Below are 13,773 nucleotides of genomic sequence, written 5' to 3' on the forward strand. Positions count from 1 at the left end.
GTTTTATCAAGTATGGAGGCAGAAATGAATTACACAGAACATTTGATTTTGAGTGTAACTTGTGTTGTGTAAACCAGAAGCTTGTAAAATCAGTGTAAGGTGCAAACGGCGACCAAGTGAGACCTCAAGTGACACCAGGTCAAGGCTGCTGATAATATTTCCATATACAGTATATATGATGCAAAGCCCTTTTTTTTACACAGGTTTTCTGATAGATGGAGCAGGAGTAAAAAGAGTACAGTAATTTATTTCCAGGAGGAGAATGTTGCAAGCAGGCAATACTTTCCACACTGTTGGGAAAATGTCACATTTATTTGCGTCACACAGGAGGTTTTTTTAAATAAATAATTCAATCAGGGAAGGATGTGTGTTTTTGTAGTGTTGAGGTTACCAAAGAAGGTAGTCAGGTAAGGTAGCTGGGTACTTATGAGTGTTATAATTTATGATATTACATTACATTAGTCATTTAGCAGACGCTTTTATTCAAAGCGACTTACAATAAGTGCATTCAACATTGGTAATCAAAAGAACTACTATTAAGTGCACGACATACATTAACTGTGTCACACCTTGATTTCACAACTCCTGCTATGGCTTTTTATAACCTTTTTTTTTTTTTTTTTTTTTTTACATATATACATATATCAAGGGTTTTCATGTTTTTTTAATAAACTATACAGTGTTTCCCACAGGATTGTGGGAGACTATAGTGGGTGGATCCCGGACTCCCATAAGAAAATAATATACATTTTAAGCATCAATCTGGTGCACTTTGAGAGCAAAACTAAGAGGCTAAATATATGAGGAAGTGCTCTTGTAAACAATTGAAACAGAAGGCGTTGACTTTATCCCAGTAAATGCTGGTTAATTAAAAGATGACTATAAAACAGATCACAGAAAACGTAACTTTTTTTTCCAGCCACCTCCTCTTTTCCGCCTCCTCCCCTCTCCGTCATTACGGTCCCCGTCTGATGACGTAAACGAGTCGGTGTTTACAATGGCGGCTTTCTGCTAATTGAAAGAAAATGTGTGATTTATAGTTGCAAGAAACAGTCGTAGTTTTTCCAAAATAAGTCAGAAGATATTTCTTTCGCAATGAACAATAGAACCTCTTATTTTTACGACCCAGACGTGGGCAACTTTCATTATGGTGAGTTTGGTTTTCGCTGTGAACAGGCCTACGAAGGGGGATGGTGCTGGAGCAAGCTAGCTACATGCTAATAACTTCAAAGACGCGTCTTTATGTTAAATGTTTTTTGGAGCATTTCACGCTCTCTCTGTGCATTTGGAGGTCTGTTGTGCAGGTGTTCACTACAGCACCGTTTCATAACGTCGACGACGTATTGTGCAATGCCATAACGTCTGGTTTGCTAAGCTAGCTAACGTCAGGTTACAAGTTGTCATTTATTTAAATCTTCCATCATGTGTCACTCTGTCGATGCAGATGTCTGCCCGAGACGTCTCGGTAGTTCCTACAGTAACTTTAACGCTTTAAAGTGGGTAGTTTATCGTAATTGCAGATTTGCAAATAATCTGCATGTAAATAAGAACCATCGTATGTACAGTTGAAGTGAAACAATATCGGTCCTTTTGTTATTATTTACGACAGTACTCCAGTGCACCGTAACCGCGATGAAACCTGCGTTGAAACGTGAAACTTAAAAGCTCTCAGGATAAAAAATATACAAAACGTCAGAGCTGAAGAATATTTACAATATATGGAAAACAGCATAGACACACATGATATAGGTTGTGCGGTTATTGGACGTTCGCTTCATATTGATTATCTGTAAAGAGAGAGAGTCTTCACTTGTATAGCTGCATACTTTCCATAAAATTAGTTTAGTAATTTTGTGTATTTTAGTATTTGTTGGTGTAATAACAAAAAAGTCCTTTCAGCAGTGATTTTACTATATTAATCTATTTGCCCCTGTGTGCTGTGTTGTGTACTTATTTCAATATTGGGCATCATGGTTGTCGCTCTTATAGACTTTGAGTGCACTAATGCAACATGAATCTTTGTTTCTGTACTGTACAAGAGATTATATAATGTATACTTATTTATTCTTTTGATTTTATTTTTTTTAATTCACTGAATGGGAGAGATTCTGGAAAAACGATCTTAAACTCAGTCATTCAGTACTCAGTTCAGATATCTGTACTATAATGTGGAGTCTGTCTGTCTCTGCCAGGTGCTGGTCACCCCATGAAGCCTCACCGGTTGTCTCTGACTCACAGTCTGGTGTTGCACTATGGACTCTACAAGAAGATGATGGTGAGCAGCACGGAGAGATCACGGTGTTACAGACTGAGACCCTGCGGGTGCTTCTCTCGCTGAAATAACATCTGCTAAAACACCAAAATCAGGAGTATATACTAACACAGAATTTCATACTGCACTTTTTCCTAATTTGTCTTTTTTCATTAGGTGTTCAAGCCATACAAAGCGTCTCAGCACGACATGTGTCGGTTCCACTCAGAAGACTACATAGACTTCCTGCAGAAGGTCAGCCCCAACAACATGCAGGGCTTCACCAAGAGCCTCAACACGTTTAATGTGGGAGACGACTGGTGAGTTTTACTCTTTCAAAGCAACGCTTTGTTTTAGAAAGTTCTCAATGCCTAAAATTGTTAATGATTTTTTTGACACTATTGCAATTTATTGTCGTAGCATTCGAAATCCCCATCGATTCACAGTCGTCATCTATATAACTGTTATTAGAGGATGGACTAAACCAAAAGTAAAATATTTTGCGCCTGTGTTTGTGTTTTCAGCCCTGTGTTTCCAGGTCTTTTTGAGTTCTGCTCCAGATACACAGGAGCCTCCTTACAGGGAGCCACACAGCTCAACCACAAGGTGAGACACGCACGCAAACGCACGACTGCAGTCAGTGGAAACCAACGGTCCGTGCCATTTAATTAGTTCCCCTGTCACAAGCAGTGAAAAAAGAGTTTCTGTGTTATTTCTACTGCCATGGTAACTTCCTGCCGAGCTGCCGATGAATTAGAGATGAACATGTGTGTAGCAGATGATGCCTTAAATCTCAGGACATCACTCTTTGTTGAACTGAAATGGCTGCAGCACTGCTGGTAGACGGCACCACAGAGTCAATGGGGACTTTTGTAATATTTCATTTGACATTCTACTTTGTTTTTCCAGATCTGTGACATTGCCATCAACTGGGCCGGAGGTTTGCATCACGCCAAGAAATTTGAGGTCAGAAGAAAGTGCTGTGTATAGTTTTCATTCCTTTCTGCTGAGCTCCTTCCATTCAGCTGTGACTGGTTAAAGGACCAAAGTGACTTTTCTGTGTTTTGCAGGCGTCTGGGTTCTGCTACGTCAATGACATCGTCATCAGTATTCTGGAGCTTCTCAAGTAAGAGAGGACGCTCCTCTGAAGAACCTTTATCAAGTGTTTGCTGTGTGTTTCTCTCTTTATAACTGTGTGTGTGTGTGTGTGTGTGTGTGTGTGTGTGTGTGTGTGTGTGTGTGTGTGTTCCAGATACCACCCTAGGGTTCTGTACATCGACATAGACATTCACCATGGCGACGGTGTACAGGAGGCCTTTTACCTGACCGACCGCGTCATGACCGTGTCCTTCCACAAATACGGGAACTACTTTTTCCCGGGAACAGGTACAAGCCGCATTAAACATTCGTCGTTAGAATGGTGTTTTCTGTGTGTGGAGTACAGCCTGGACATTTCTGCACTCATCGGCATGTTCATTTGACTTCAGTTTGTAATCACTGCAAAGACATATAACACGTTTATTTGTTCGTCTGTTTGTCTTTTTTTTTTTTTAATGTAGGACATGTACCTACATTAAGAAAATTAATGGATAACTATGCAGTAGGGAAATATTGAATGTGCACGTTTTTCTTATTTAATAAGACAAACGATGTAATCTGAGCTGCTTCAATATGCAGGAATCCTGGCGTTAAATGTAATACCCCATAGATAAGTCATAGTATAGTAAAGTCTATCATAAACAGTCATAGTATAGTACGTCCAAAAATTCCACCATTTACATTATGTTACTGTGTTGTCTCTGTACAGGTGTGTATTGATACTGTGTGTGTGTGTGTGTGTGTGTGTGTGTGTGTGTGTGTGTGTGTGTGTGTGTGTGTGTGTGTGTGTGTGTGTGTGTGTGTGTGTGTGTGTGTGTGTGTGTTGGCTGCAGGTGACATGTATGAGGTGGGAGCAGAGAGCGGCCGGTACTACTGCCTCAATGTTCCTCTCAGAGACGGCATCGACGACCAGAGTGAGTTCACTTCCTGCACCAATGTCATTATTGAAACGTAACACCTATTGTCTAAAATAACACAGTAGCTCTGAAGATTCATACTGCTGTGAACTTCAACAGCCAACGTGTGTGTGTGTGTGTGTGTGTGTGTGTGTGTGTGTTAGGCTACCGGCAGCTGTTCCAGCCGGTTATCAAACAGGTGGTGGATTTCTACCAGCCGACCTGCATCGTTCTACAGGTCAGTCAGTCACTCTTGTCATCTCATCTCAGTGCGTTGTGGATCATTTTATAAAATGACATATGAAGTAAACCCGTTATCAGACTTGAAGGCTTCATGTGACCGTAGGAGGAGCGACTCTATGAAGCCCGTGTGTTCTTCTCCTTGCAGTGCGGAGCAGATTCTCTGGGCTGCGACAGGCTGGGCTGCTTCAACCTCAGCATACGAGGACATGGGTGAGACCGACTTGTGTTAAAAACGGCGTTCGCTAGTTGAAGTTAAATGTCAGTAGCCTGCATCATGAAGCGACAGTGAAATGAGATGTTACCCGTGGAGGGAAACTGGGTTTAAAGCGACAGGCACAGTGATTTTAAACACGGTGAAATATGGCATTATTGTATAACGGGGCTTCCCATAAGGAAATGGAGCTCAAACACGAATCATTCCTCTCTTCTTCTCTCTCACGTTTAGAGTGTAACGTAGCGATAACGATAGGCATTGCTCAACTTGTGTATGCGCTTTAACGTGTGTGCTTTGCTCTCCATCGTTCAGCGACTGTGTGGAGTTTGTAAAGAGCTTTAAGATTCCTCTGTTGGTCCTGGGAGGAGGAGGGTACACCGTGAGGAACGTGGCTCGCTGCTGGTAAGTGTTCTACGCAAAACGTGGAGGTTTATGTTGTGAGTTAAGTCATGAGACGGGCTTTGTTGTTTAAAAGGTCTTGTTTTGTTTTGTCCGTAGGACCTTTGAGACGTCTCTGTTACTGGATGAATCCATCAGCGATGAGCTGCCTTATAGCGGTGAGTTGTGCTTTAACATACTAAACTGAAAGCTTTCAGTTATCGGGATTATTCACCTACAGTTTGTTTTCTTGCTGGTCAAAATGGCTTCAGCATCAGAGTCCTGTTGTGTTTTTGTGGCGTAGAGATCATCTTTGAGCGTTTTCAACCTTGACATTTATTTTTTTAGATATTTGAGAAGATGCTTTTTAGTGAGAATTCAATGGAACTCATTTTTCAAATGTGGTTTGAACAGAAAACCCTCCCTGATTTCTGTCCCTCCTCGTCCTCCTTGTTTCTGTCCACTTCAGAGTACTTTGAGTACTTTGCTCCAGACTTCACGCTGCATCCCGATGTGAGCACCCGGATAGAAAACCAGAACTCCAGACCGGTGAGACCCACACTAAAGTCGTTTCAAGATGCATCTCAGGGCGTTTTGACGAGTTACAGTTGTTCGACGAGGACGTAAAGATAATAAATATAAATGTTTTGCCGCAGTACTTGGAGCAGATCCGTCAGACGGTGTTCGAGAACCTGAAGATGCTGAACCACGCGCCCAGCGTCCAGATCCACGACGTTCCCTCCGACATGCTGAGCTACGAGCGCACCGACGAGCCCGACCCCGACGAGAGGGGGGGCGAGGAGAACTACACCAGGTCGGTACTCCTTCAACGGGGCTGAGACGGGTGCTAACGCATGTTAGATTGAAAATCAATTTGACCACAATAATGTTTCCAAACAGGCCGGAGGCAGCCAACGAGTTCTACGACGGCGACCACGACAACGACAAAGAGAGCGACGTGGAAATTTGACGCTCGGGGACAAAAGGAGCGGAGCTTTTTCTTTTTCCTCGCAGCGTTCCGTTTCGTTTTCTCCAAACGTCGCGTCGCCGCTGCAGAGTGAACAGAAACGTTTCTGGAAGGACTGAAAAGACTTCCCGAGCTCCTCTCTTTTCACTCTTTAGGTTCTCTTTCTGAAATCAGCCGCCCTCCACGCTGACATCATGCTCGTTCCGAGTCATCAGAACAGTAACGTGATGTTTGCACCTTGTACATAACGTCAGTGAGCACACCTCCATTACAGCAGTATTCCCCTTTCTATGTGGGTTTTTCAAATATTATAACGGACAGAGGGAGCCCAGATTCCACACACTTTAATAATGCTGGACGCTGAAACATAGACACAGTGTCATGTAAAGGGTTACCAGATGTGATGGTCCTTATTGTTTTGAATTTACAAACATTTTCTATATGTGCTCATGAAGATGTGCATACCTAGATGTTGGTAATAGCATATTATCTTTTTTCACTTGTAATCTTGGTCAAGTTGTGTTAGTAATGCGATGTATTTGAATTTTGAAAGAGAAAAATGTCATCTGCAACAATTTTAACAATTAAGTATTTTTTTATCAACTGAATTGAACTTGTATTGAGCGTCGTCAATTTTCAACCCCCTGAGATTTAAGAGAAAACAAAGCTTTGAATCTCGAAGCTACAAATGAAACCGATCACTTTTCTTTTATATTTTACAGTCCCTGCGTAGTTATCGTTCATGTGCCTTACAGCTCTGACAAGTGGAATCTGTGTGTGTGTAGAGCTGGGCACTTTCATATCAACTTCCCTTTTTTTTTTTTCTTCTTTTTTTTTTTATATATTTCATTTCGACTTTTTTCTACAAGTGAACATCTGTATAATGAGGCAACTGGACTTGAGCTGAACAAAACAGGAAGTAGTTTCCTGTCTTTTCATTCCTTTCCTCCCGTATTCTCTGTACTGTATATACACGTATAAATGTATGACGTGTGTGTTTGTGATGTAGAAGAGGACAACCGTGGCGGAACATTTTATACTGAAGCAGGTAGTTTGGTTCAGATGTCAGAGTGCTGGTCCTTCACTGTGCAACCGGATTAAAGTGGGCTCATTGCAGCCCTCAAATCTCTTCTACCATCTGCCACATCCGTCCTCTGTTAGCCAGAAACAGGTTTTTATGTAATTTCTTTTCTTTCTTTTTTTATATTGTTGTCTACTTTTTAATAAAAAATAAATTGAGTCAATGCACGTAATATGAAAGTATTGTGAAGGCTGATCTCTATCAGCAGGCTTTGAACCTCGCCACCAGAGGGCGACATGATTTTAAAATGTCACCTAAACCAGTTTTATTGGCCAGGTATAAATACATATACCAGGAATCTGAACAAGAGTCCACTCAAACATTTATTTATTGTGTACATACATGCACATGTCGTGATATGATGAAAAATTAGCCATGTTACTTCAGTTTCCAAGTGTTGAGCTACAAAAAAGGAGTGAACTTAGGAACCTTAGAAACCGCTGTAAAACCTGACATTTCTGTTGAATCATAAAGTGATAGTATAGTATGTCATAAAAAGGTTATCGTATTCTATGACAAAAAGGTGTTCTTTTTTTTAAAGTCAGTATAGTATATAATATATTTGTGGTAAAATGAGAGACGCTTTTTGATTCAATCCAATCATAAACATCACACCAGAAAGTTTAGCTTGGTACAATAGTTTCTAATATAATAGCACTTGTGAATGAAATGAAGAAAATTTTACAGGTCAGTTTCTGAACAAAAGAAAAGTCAACGCGATAGAAAATCAAACCCACCAATCTTTCTTTCTTTCTTTTAATCCCTGGGAACACAAAACCAAAAGCTGTTATTTAGTAGAAAGGACCATTTGATTTTTAAAGATCATTCAGTCAGTCTGTTTCTTTAACTAATGAGCTTGCAATTTTTTTATTTTATTTTTTTTTCATATTTAAATACTGATATGCTAAAACAAAAAAGGCCATAGCTTGATTTCCCAAAACACACCTGCTGACACACCCTTACACTAAATACACAAAGATGGATTTCTTTCTGAAATGCTTTTTAAGAAGCCGTCACTAAATCTTTTCACCGGTATCCAAAATGTTGGAGAGACACATTGCTTGTGTGTATCTGTGAATGACAGCAGCAAAATAAACAGGTGACGACTGTGATCTGTGCTGCTGGCAGCGTCCGGCGTCACGGACTCAAAACGTGGATCTATTATCAAACGGATTATGGTGCTACTCAGTTGATTCTGACAGGAAGAATCACACGTTTCTGCATGTTTAGTTAAAAATAACTTGAGCATGAATTCCACAAAAAAGAGTCACCGCCACACCGTGTTTGTTTTGAACACCTGTTCAACGAGATTGATGGAGATTTTCCACATAAGAGGAACCAGACTTAACTGCTGGTAGCAGAAAGGAAAGGAGTTATAACACAAAGCAGATTTGTTGCCCTGCGTCCACAAGATTTACCTGTAAAAGCCCTCTGAAACACACACACACACACTGGAGTTTAGTTTTTTCACCGAGGAGGGGATTTAATGTTTTTCTCTTTATTTCAGTTTGTCTCCCTAATGTCTTTCAGTTCTTCTCCACCCCTCCCCTCTTTCTTTCCAACATAAAGAATATAAGTGTGTGTGTGTGTGTGTGTGTGTGTGTGTGTGTGTGTGTGTGCGTGCGTGCGTGCGTGAGAGATGATAAGAGCAGATGTGCCCGAGAGGTCCACCGGCACAACCGTACACAGACGGGGTCACGTGCATAAATGTGTATAATAATAATACAATAATAATACATTTTATTTATCAAGCGCTTTTCATGGTACTCAAAGACACTTTACATTAAAATCATCATATATAAAAGTTATACACTAAAAAAACATAAAACACACAATAATGGTCACACATTAAAAGCAGTTTTAAAAAGGTGGGTTTTGATTTTGGATTTGAATATGGAAAGTTCAGCGCAGTCTTGGATGTGTTTGGGGAGAGAGTTCCAGAGGGAAGGGGCAGCTATGGAGAAGGCTCTGTCACCCCATGTCCGGTGCTTGGTCCTGGGTGGAAGGGACAGGAGGTTGGCATCAGAGGAGCGGAGCCGACGAGATGGAGTGTGGTGGTGGATCATATTTGATGGTGTATAAAAGTCTGCACGTGACAGCTGAACCCTCGAGAGTGATTTATCGGTACACCCTTCTAAACACTACATCCAATTCCTGCATCCACATGAGCCGATAACCGGAGGAGTGAATGATTAAGTCACCTTGGCTGCAACTTACAGCCTAATTACTTTCGTGTGTCAGTTAAAACAGTCTATTATTTCCAGGAGTGAAGCCGATGTGGAAGTGTCTAAAAACCTGTATTCTCTCTACTGACCAGCAGGGGGCGACTCCTCTGGTTGCAGAAAAAAGTCAGTTTTTATAGAAGTCAATGAGAGAATGACTCTACTTCTCTCTTGATTTATTACCTCAGTAAACATTGTAAACATGAGTTTATGGTCTCAATCTCTAGTTTCAAGTCTTCTTCAATACAGCGTGATGTTCATTTAGTAAACTATGTTCCATTTAGAGTCAAGTAGACCATAAAGCAGGGTATGCTTTAGGGCGGGCTTGCTGTGATGGACAGGTCACTGATGCTACCAGAGCCGTACACGGCGTCACTAAGTCACTCCTCCACATTCCAAATATGGTAACCTCCATTACGAAATGGTTAAAAAAAACAACATGGAGGCGGCTGTAATCCAAGATGGCGACGGCAAAATCACTGAACTCGAGTCTTCAAAACAGCAGTCCACAAACCAATGTGTTTAGTCACAATGACTATGTCCACTTCTTATATATTGTCTATTTTTATTTCCAGTAAAAAAAATAATCTTAATCTATAAAATATTGTCCGTCATTATTTTGGTGATATCTTCACATTTTATTATTTTGTCGAATAATACTTTAAAACCCCCAAAATATTCAATTCACAATGATATAAAACACATTAAAGCCACGGTTTATTAATGATTAATAACTTAAACAATGAATTAATGATCAGCAGCATTGAAGGACTTAAAGCCCCACTTGTGTTGTGTGATTACAACTCTTCTCAGGACCACGTGGGCGGTTACAAACTGCACTTGATTGACGCTTCCTTTACCCCTACTGTTGTTTTGTTGCACCTGTTAGTATGGAACAACATTTGTACATAGAGTTTGAGGTGTAATCAGCAAATAGACGGAACATCTGTGTGTGTGTGTGTGTGTGTGTGTGTGTGTGTGTGTGTGTGTGTGTGTGTTAATTAGAGCGAGAGAGAGAACTCTTCATCCATGACTTTTGCAGAGTGTGACGGAGAGGCTGGCATTAATAAATAATCGTTCACAGAGCAACACCGCCTCACCAGAATGTGTGTTGGCTTGTCGGCTGCTTTGCGTTGGAATGTCTGATGTAGGTTTGACTTTCTCTCTCTCTCTCTTTCTCTCTCTCTCTCTCTCTCTCTCTCTTTCTCTCTCTCTCTCTCTCTCTCTCTCTCTCTCTCTCTCTCTCTCTCTCTCTCTCTCTATGTTTCTCTGCCTGCAGCAAAATGGCAGAAGTTAGCTGGATTGAATGGTTTCTGTATTGCTGATGTTACAGGTTACATTAGGGTGAGCGTCAGGAGTGGATCGTGCTGGTGTGTGTGGGAGAGCAGATTTAAATCCTGGAATCCCCCCTATTTATGTATAATGTATTCACTTTCTTCTGTGGCCATCAGGATTGAGATATATATTTTCACACGGCAACACCAAGCGCTTGACATTGAAACCGAGTAAGCCCCTGGTTGTGTTCTGTTTCTCCATCAGTTTCACAGCGTATTCCAGTCTTTACCAGATACGTTTTTTTAATTGATTGATTTGACTGTTCGGTTTGTTAATATCATGAAATCAAAACCATTACCCAGAGCAGAAAGTGATGCCTTCACATTGTTTTGTCCAACCAACAATCCAAACATCAAATATTTTTTTCAAACTATATTTCCAACATCAAGAATACACATTTAAGCCCTGCTTAAAGCTCCTTTTATTAATTACTTTTTTCTAAACCAGTTTTCACCAAACAGTATGATAAGTTTAATCTTACAATTACCTCAATGATTTCCTTCCACGTGAACACAAATGTAGTGTTTCTTTCCCGCCAGAAGACCAGCGTGAACAAGGTCTCCTTGCTAGAGCATAGCAAATATTAATAGAATAGAAAATACAGATAGAACTACTAATAACAATAATAATGACGACAAACAAATGGATTTTTACAGGCCAAGAAGCATTCCTCAGCTACAGGGGTTGGTCCACTACAGGGAATAATAATACAGGTTTCTTCCTCTTTGACCCATTAGTTTGTTGGCTCACAAAAATCATCAAGGATCCCTGTATCAAATTGTTTATGGTCTTTGAAGTGACAAATCAATATCCCTGATTCCTCAAAGCCTAACTTTGTGTTAGCGATGCTTTGTTTCTTAGATATATAAACACCCTCCTCACCTGTTACTGATCACTATACTCTAGCAGCACTATACTCTAGCAGTGTAGCAAACTTGATGAGGAGCACATTCAGAGGCCTGTCAAGGTCTTCGTATTATGCATAGCTATGAAATCAGTCTGTGCGCGCGCGCGCGCGTGTGTGTGTGTGTGTGTGTGTGTGTGTGTGTGTGTGTGTGTGTATGTGTGTGTGTGTGTGTGTGTGTGTGTGTGTGTATGTGTGCGTGTGTGTGTGTGTGGGCCTCATCCTTTTCTGGCTTGTTTTTGGCCCCGGGGCCTAAATCTGTTCTGTCAAGCATCTGCCTGTGTGTTGAAACACACACTGATTCCCTTTCTCTCTCACACACACACACACACACACACACACACACGTGGACAAGAACCCTCACTAATCCATTCCTGTTTGTCACCGCAATGGATCTTCAAGTTTGTCCTTCATTGCTTTGTGAAATAGAATTAAAGCTGCTGCCTGGTATCACCACACCACAGTGTGCTTCAACACTAGCAGGTAAGTTAGCGATAATTATGAAAGTTGTTTCTGTTTATTGTCTCAGCCAAAGACCACCCGTATAAGTTATACTTCTAATTTAGGAACAAATAATGCTAATATAAAAAAAAAATGAAGTTTTAAAGTGCTTCAGAGTTGAAACATAGTTCACGTTGGAGCATGACAAGATATGATCATGCAATACCGCTGCTGCAGGTATACAGGTACTGAACTCCCAGCGGGCCTAGCAGGGCTCATTCAGTGCTCCATTAAGTACCACTGACTTCATTTGGCTGCAGTGTCAGAGCTGCTCAGCAGCCCAAGTCTCCTCCCCGAGGTCCTCATCCTCCATGACCTCACCTACTGCTTGACAGATGTGGAGAATCGCACCACATGTGGTCACAGATGACATCAAGGAGAGCTCAGTGTATGCTGCCTTGAGGAAGAAGCATCACATGTTTTACGATACACTGCACTGTAAAAATGGTTTAAATTGTATGGTATGTATAAAATGTTGCTTAAGTGAAAGTATGTAAGTATAATAATCAGGAAAAGGTACTTAAAGCATTAAAAGTAAAAGTGCTCAATGCAGAAAAAAATATATTTTTACATTTTCTTTCATTATTTTGACTATGGATTAATCTGCTGATCATTTCTCAGTTAACCGATTGTTTGGTTTGGAAAAATTGTGAAAACGAAACCATTGCCCAAATCCCCAAATGACACCTTCACATTGTTGTGTCTAACCAAACAGTCCAAACCTCAACATTATTTAAAATAAATTAAGAAAAGAAGCAAATCCTCAACAAAAGGTTATGGATGAAAAATGACTGAAATAATTGTAAAAATAGTTTCCAATTAATTTCCTGTCAACGACGCATCATATTTTAAAGCCAAGATCTTCATTTATAAAGTCACTGGTAGCTTTCTTTCTTTTTTTTAATCCTTTTTTTAAAAATAATTGTAGTGGAGTGAAATGTATAGTATAGAGTAGAAGTAGAAAGTGCTTTGAAAAGAAAAGACTCAAGTAAAGTACAAGTACCTCAAATTTGTACTTAAGTACGGTACTTAATGAAATGCACTTAGTCACATTCCACCGCTGGCGACAGAGGCTTAGGTGGGGATGTTGATGGGCATTTGGCGGGTGTAGCCACCATCCCAATGGTAAAGTAGCCAGGAGAGCAAATACTATTAATGCACTGAAGGAAAAGCATGGTTGTGCATCAGGTGCGTTTAGTACTTTAATCCCAATACGACGTCTATCAATTGCACTAACGCAGTTACTAAATGCCTCGTGGTCAGCCAAGTGTGCAAAGCTCTGCCCAGTGCTGCTTCCGCCAGTGGATGAGGAATGATTTGGTCACCTCATAGTGAATTTGTAGCTACAATTTATCAGCATGCCAATTGGTGTACATTTGGAGATATGTTAATTAGAACACAGCAGTGCTAACGAACATCTGTCAGGTCATAAATCATGAATCTGACAAGAAAATGGGTGTGCTGAGGCAAATATTTTGGCATCTTTGAACAGGCCCATCCCATCACTGAGCCTGCAAAGAAATAGGCATATAATACTTTCAGAAGGGTCAATCACAAGTTCAATCAGGAATTCTAAACCACTATGTCTATCTGTATACACACCAAGGTTAGCTTATAGTGATGCCTATGTTAACAGTAAAGTCAATAAAAAAAAGAGTTTAAGACTGTGTAGCACCAACATGC

The 13,773-nt window shown here is 40.6% G+C and overlaps 1 protein-coding gene across 1 annotated transcript; it reads left to right on the forward strand.

Moving 5' to 3' along the window:
• The first annotated feature begins 963 nt into the window (after nt 1-963).
• hdac3 (histone deacetylase 3) lies at nt 964-7,291 on the forward strand. The gene is made up of 15 exons (XM_068714232.1): nt 964-1,150; nt 2,193-2,275; nt 2,429-2,571; nt 2,776-2,857; nt 3,161-3,217; nt 3,322-3,377; nt 3,504-3,637; nt 4,183-4,263; nt 4,410-4,483; nt 4,634-4,698; nt 5,015-5,104; nt 5,201-5,259; nt 5,550-5,629; nt 5,737-5,894; nt 5,981-7,291. The coding sequence occupies exons 1-15, from the start codon at nt 1,096-1,098 to the stop codon at nt 6,048-6,050; spliced, it is 1,287 nt and encodes a 428-aa protein (XP_068570333.1). The 5' UTR covers nt 964-1,095; the 3' UTR covers nt 6,051-7,291.
• The last annotated feature ends 6,482 nt before the right edge of the window (nt 7,292-13,773 follow it).

The sequence above is a fragment of the Cebidichthys violaceus genome, unplaced genomic scaffold, assembly GCF_023349555.1.
Source record: "Cebidichthys violaceus isolate CVI_PGR_0920_01 unplaced genomic scaffold, fCebVio1.0.p SCAF_2, whole genome shotgun sequence".
Classification (NCBI taxonomy): domain Eukaryota; kingdom Metazoa; phylum Chordata; class Actinopteri; order Perciformes; family Stichaeidae; genus Cebidichthys; species Cebidichthys violaceus.

Excerpts from the sequence above, each read along its gene's own strand:
- hdac3 (XM_068714232.1), top strand. The coding sequence starts at position 1,096 with ATGAACAATAGAACCTCTTATTTTTACGACCCAGACGTGGGCAACTTT. Across the intron at positions 4,699-5,014 it reads CTCAGCATACGAGGACATGG|CGACTGTGTGGAGTTTGTAA; the intron begins GTGAGACCGACT and ends TCCATCGTTCAG. Across the intron at positions 5,260-5,549 it reads CGATGAGCTGCCTTATAGCG|AGTACTTTGAGTACTTTGCT; the intron begins GTGAGTTGTGCT and ends TGTCCACTTCAG.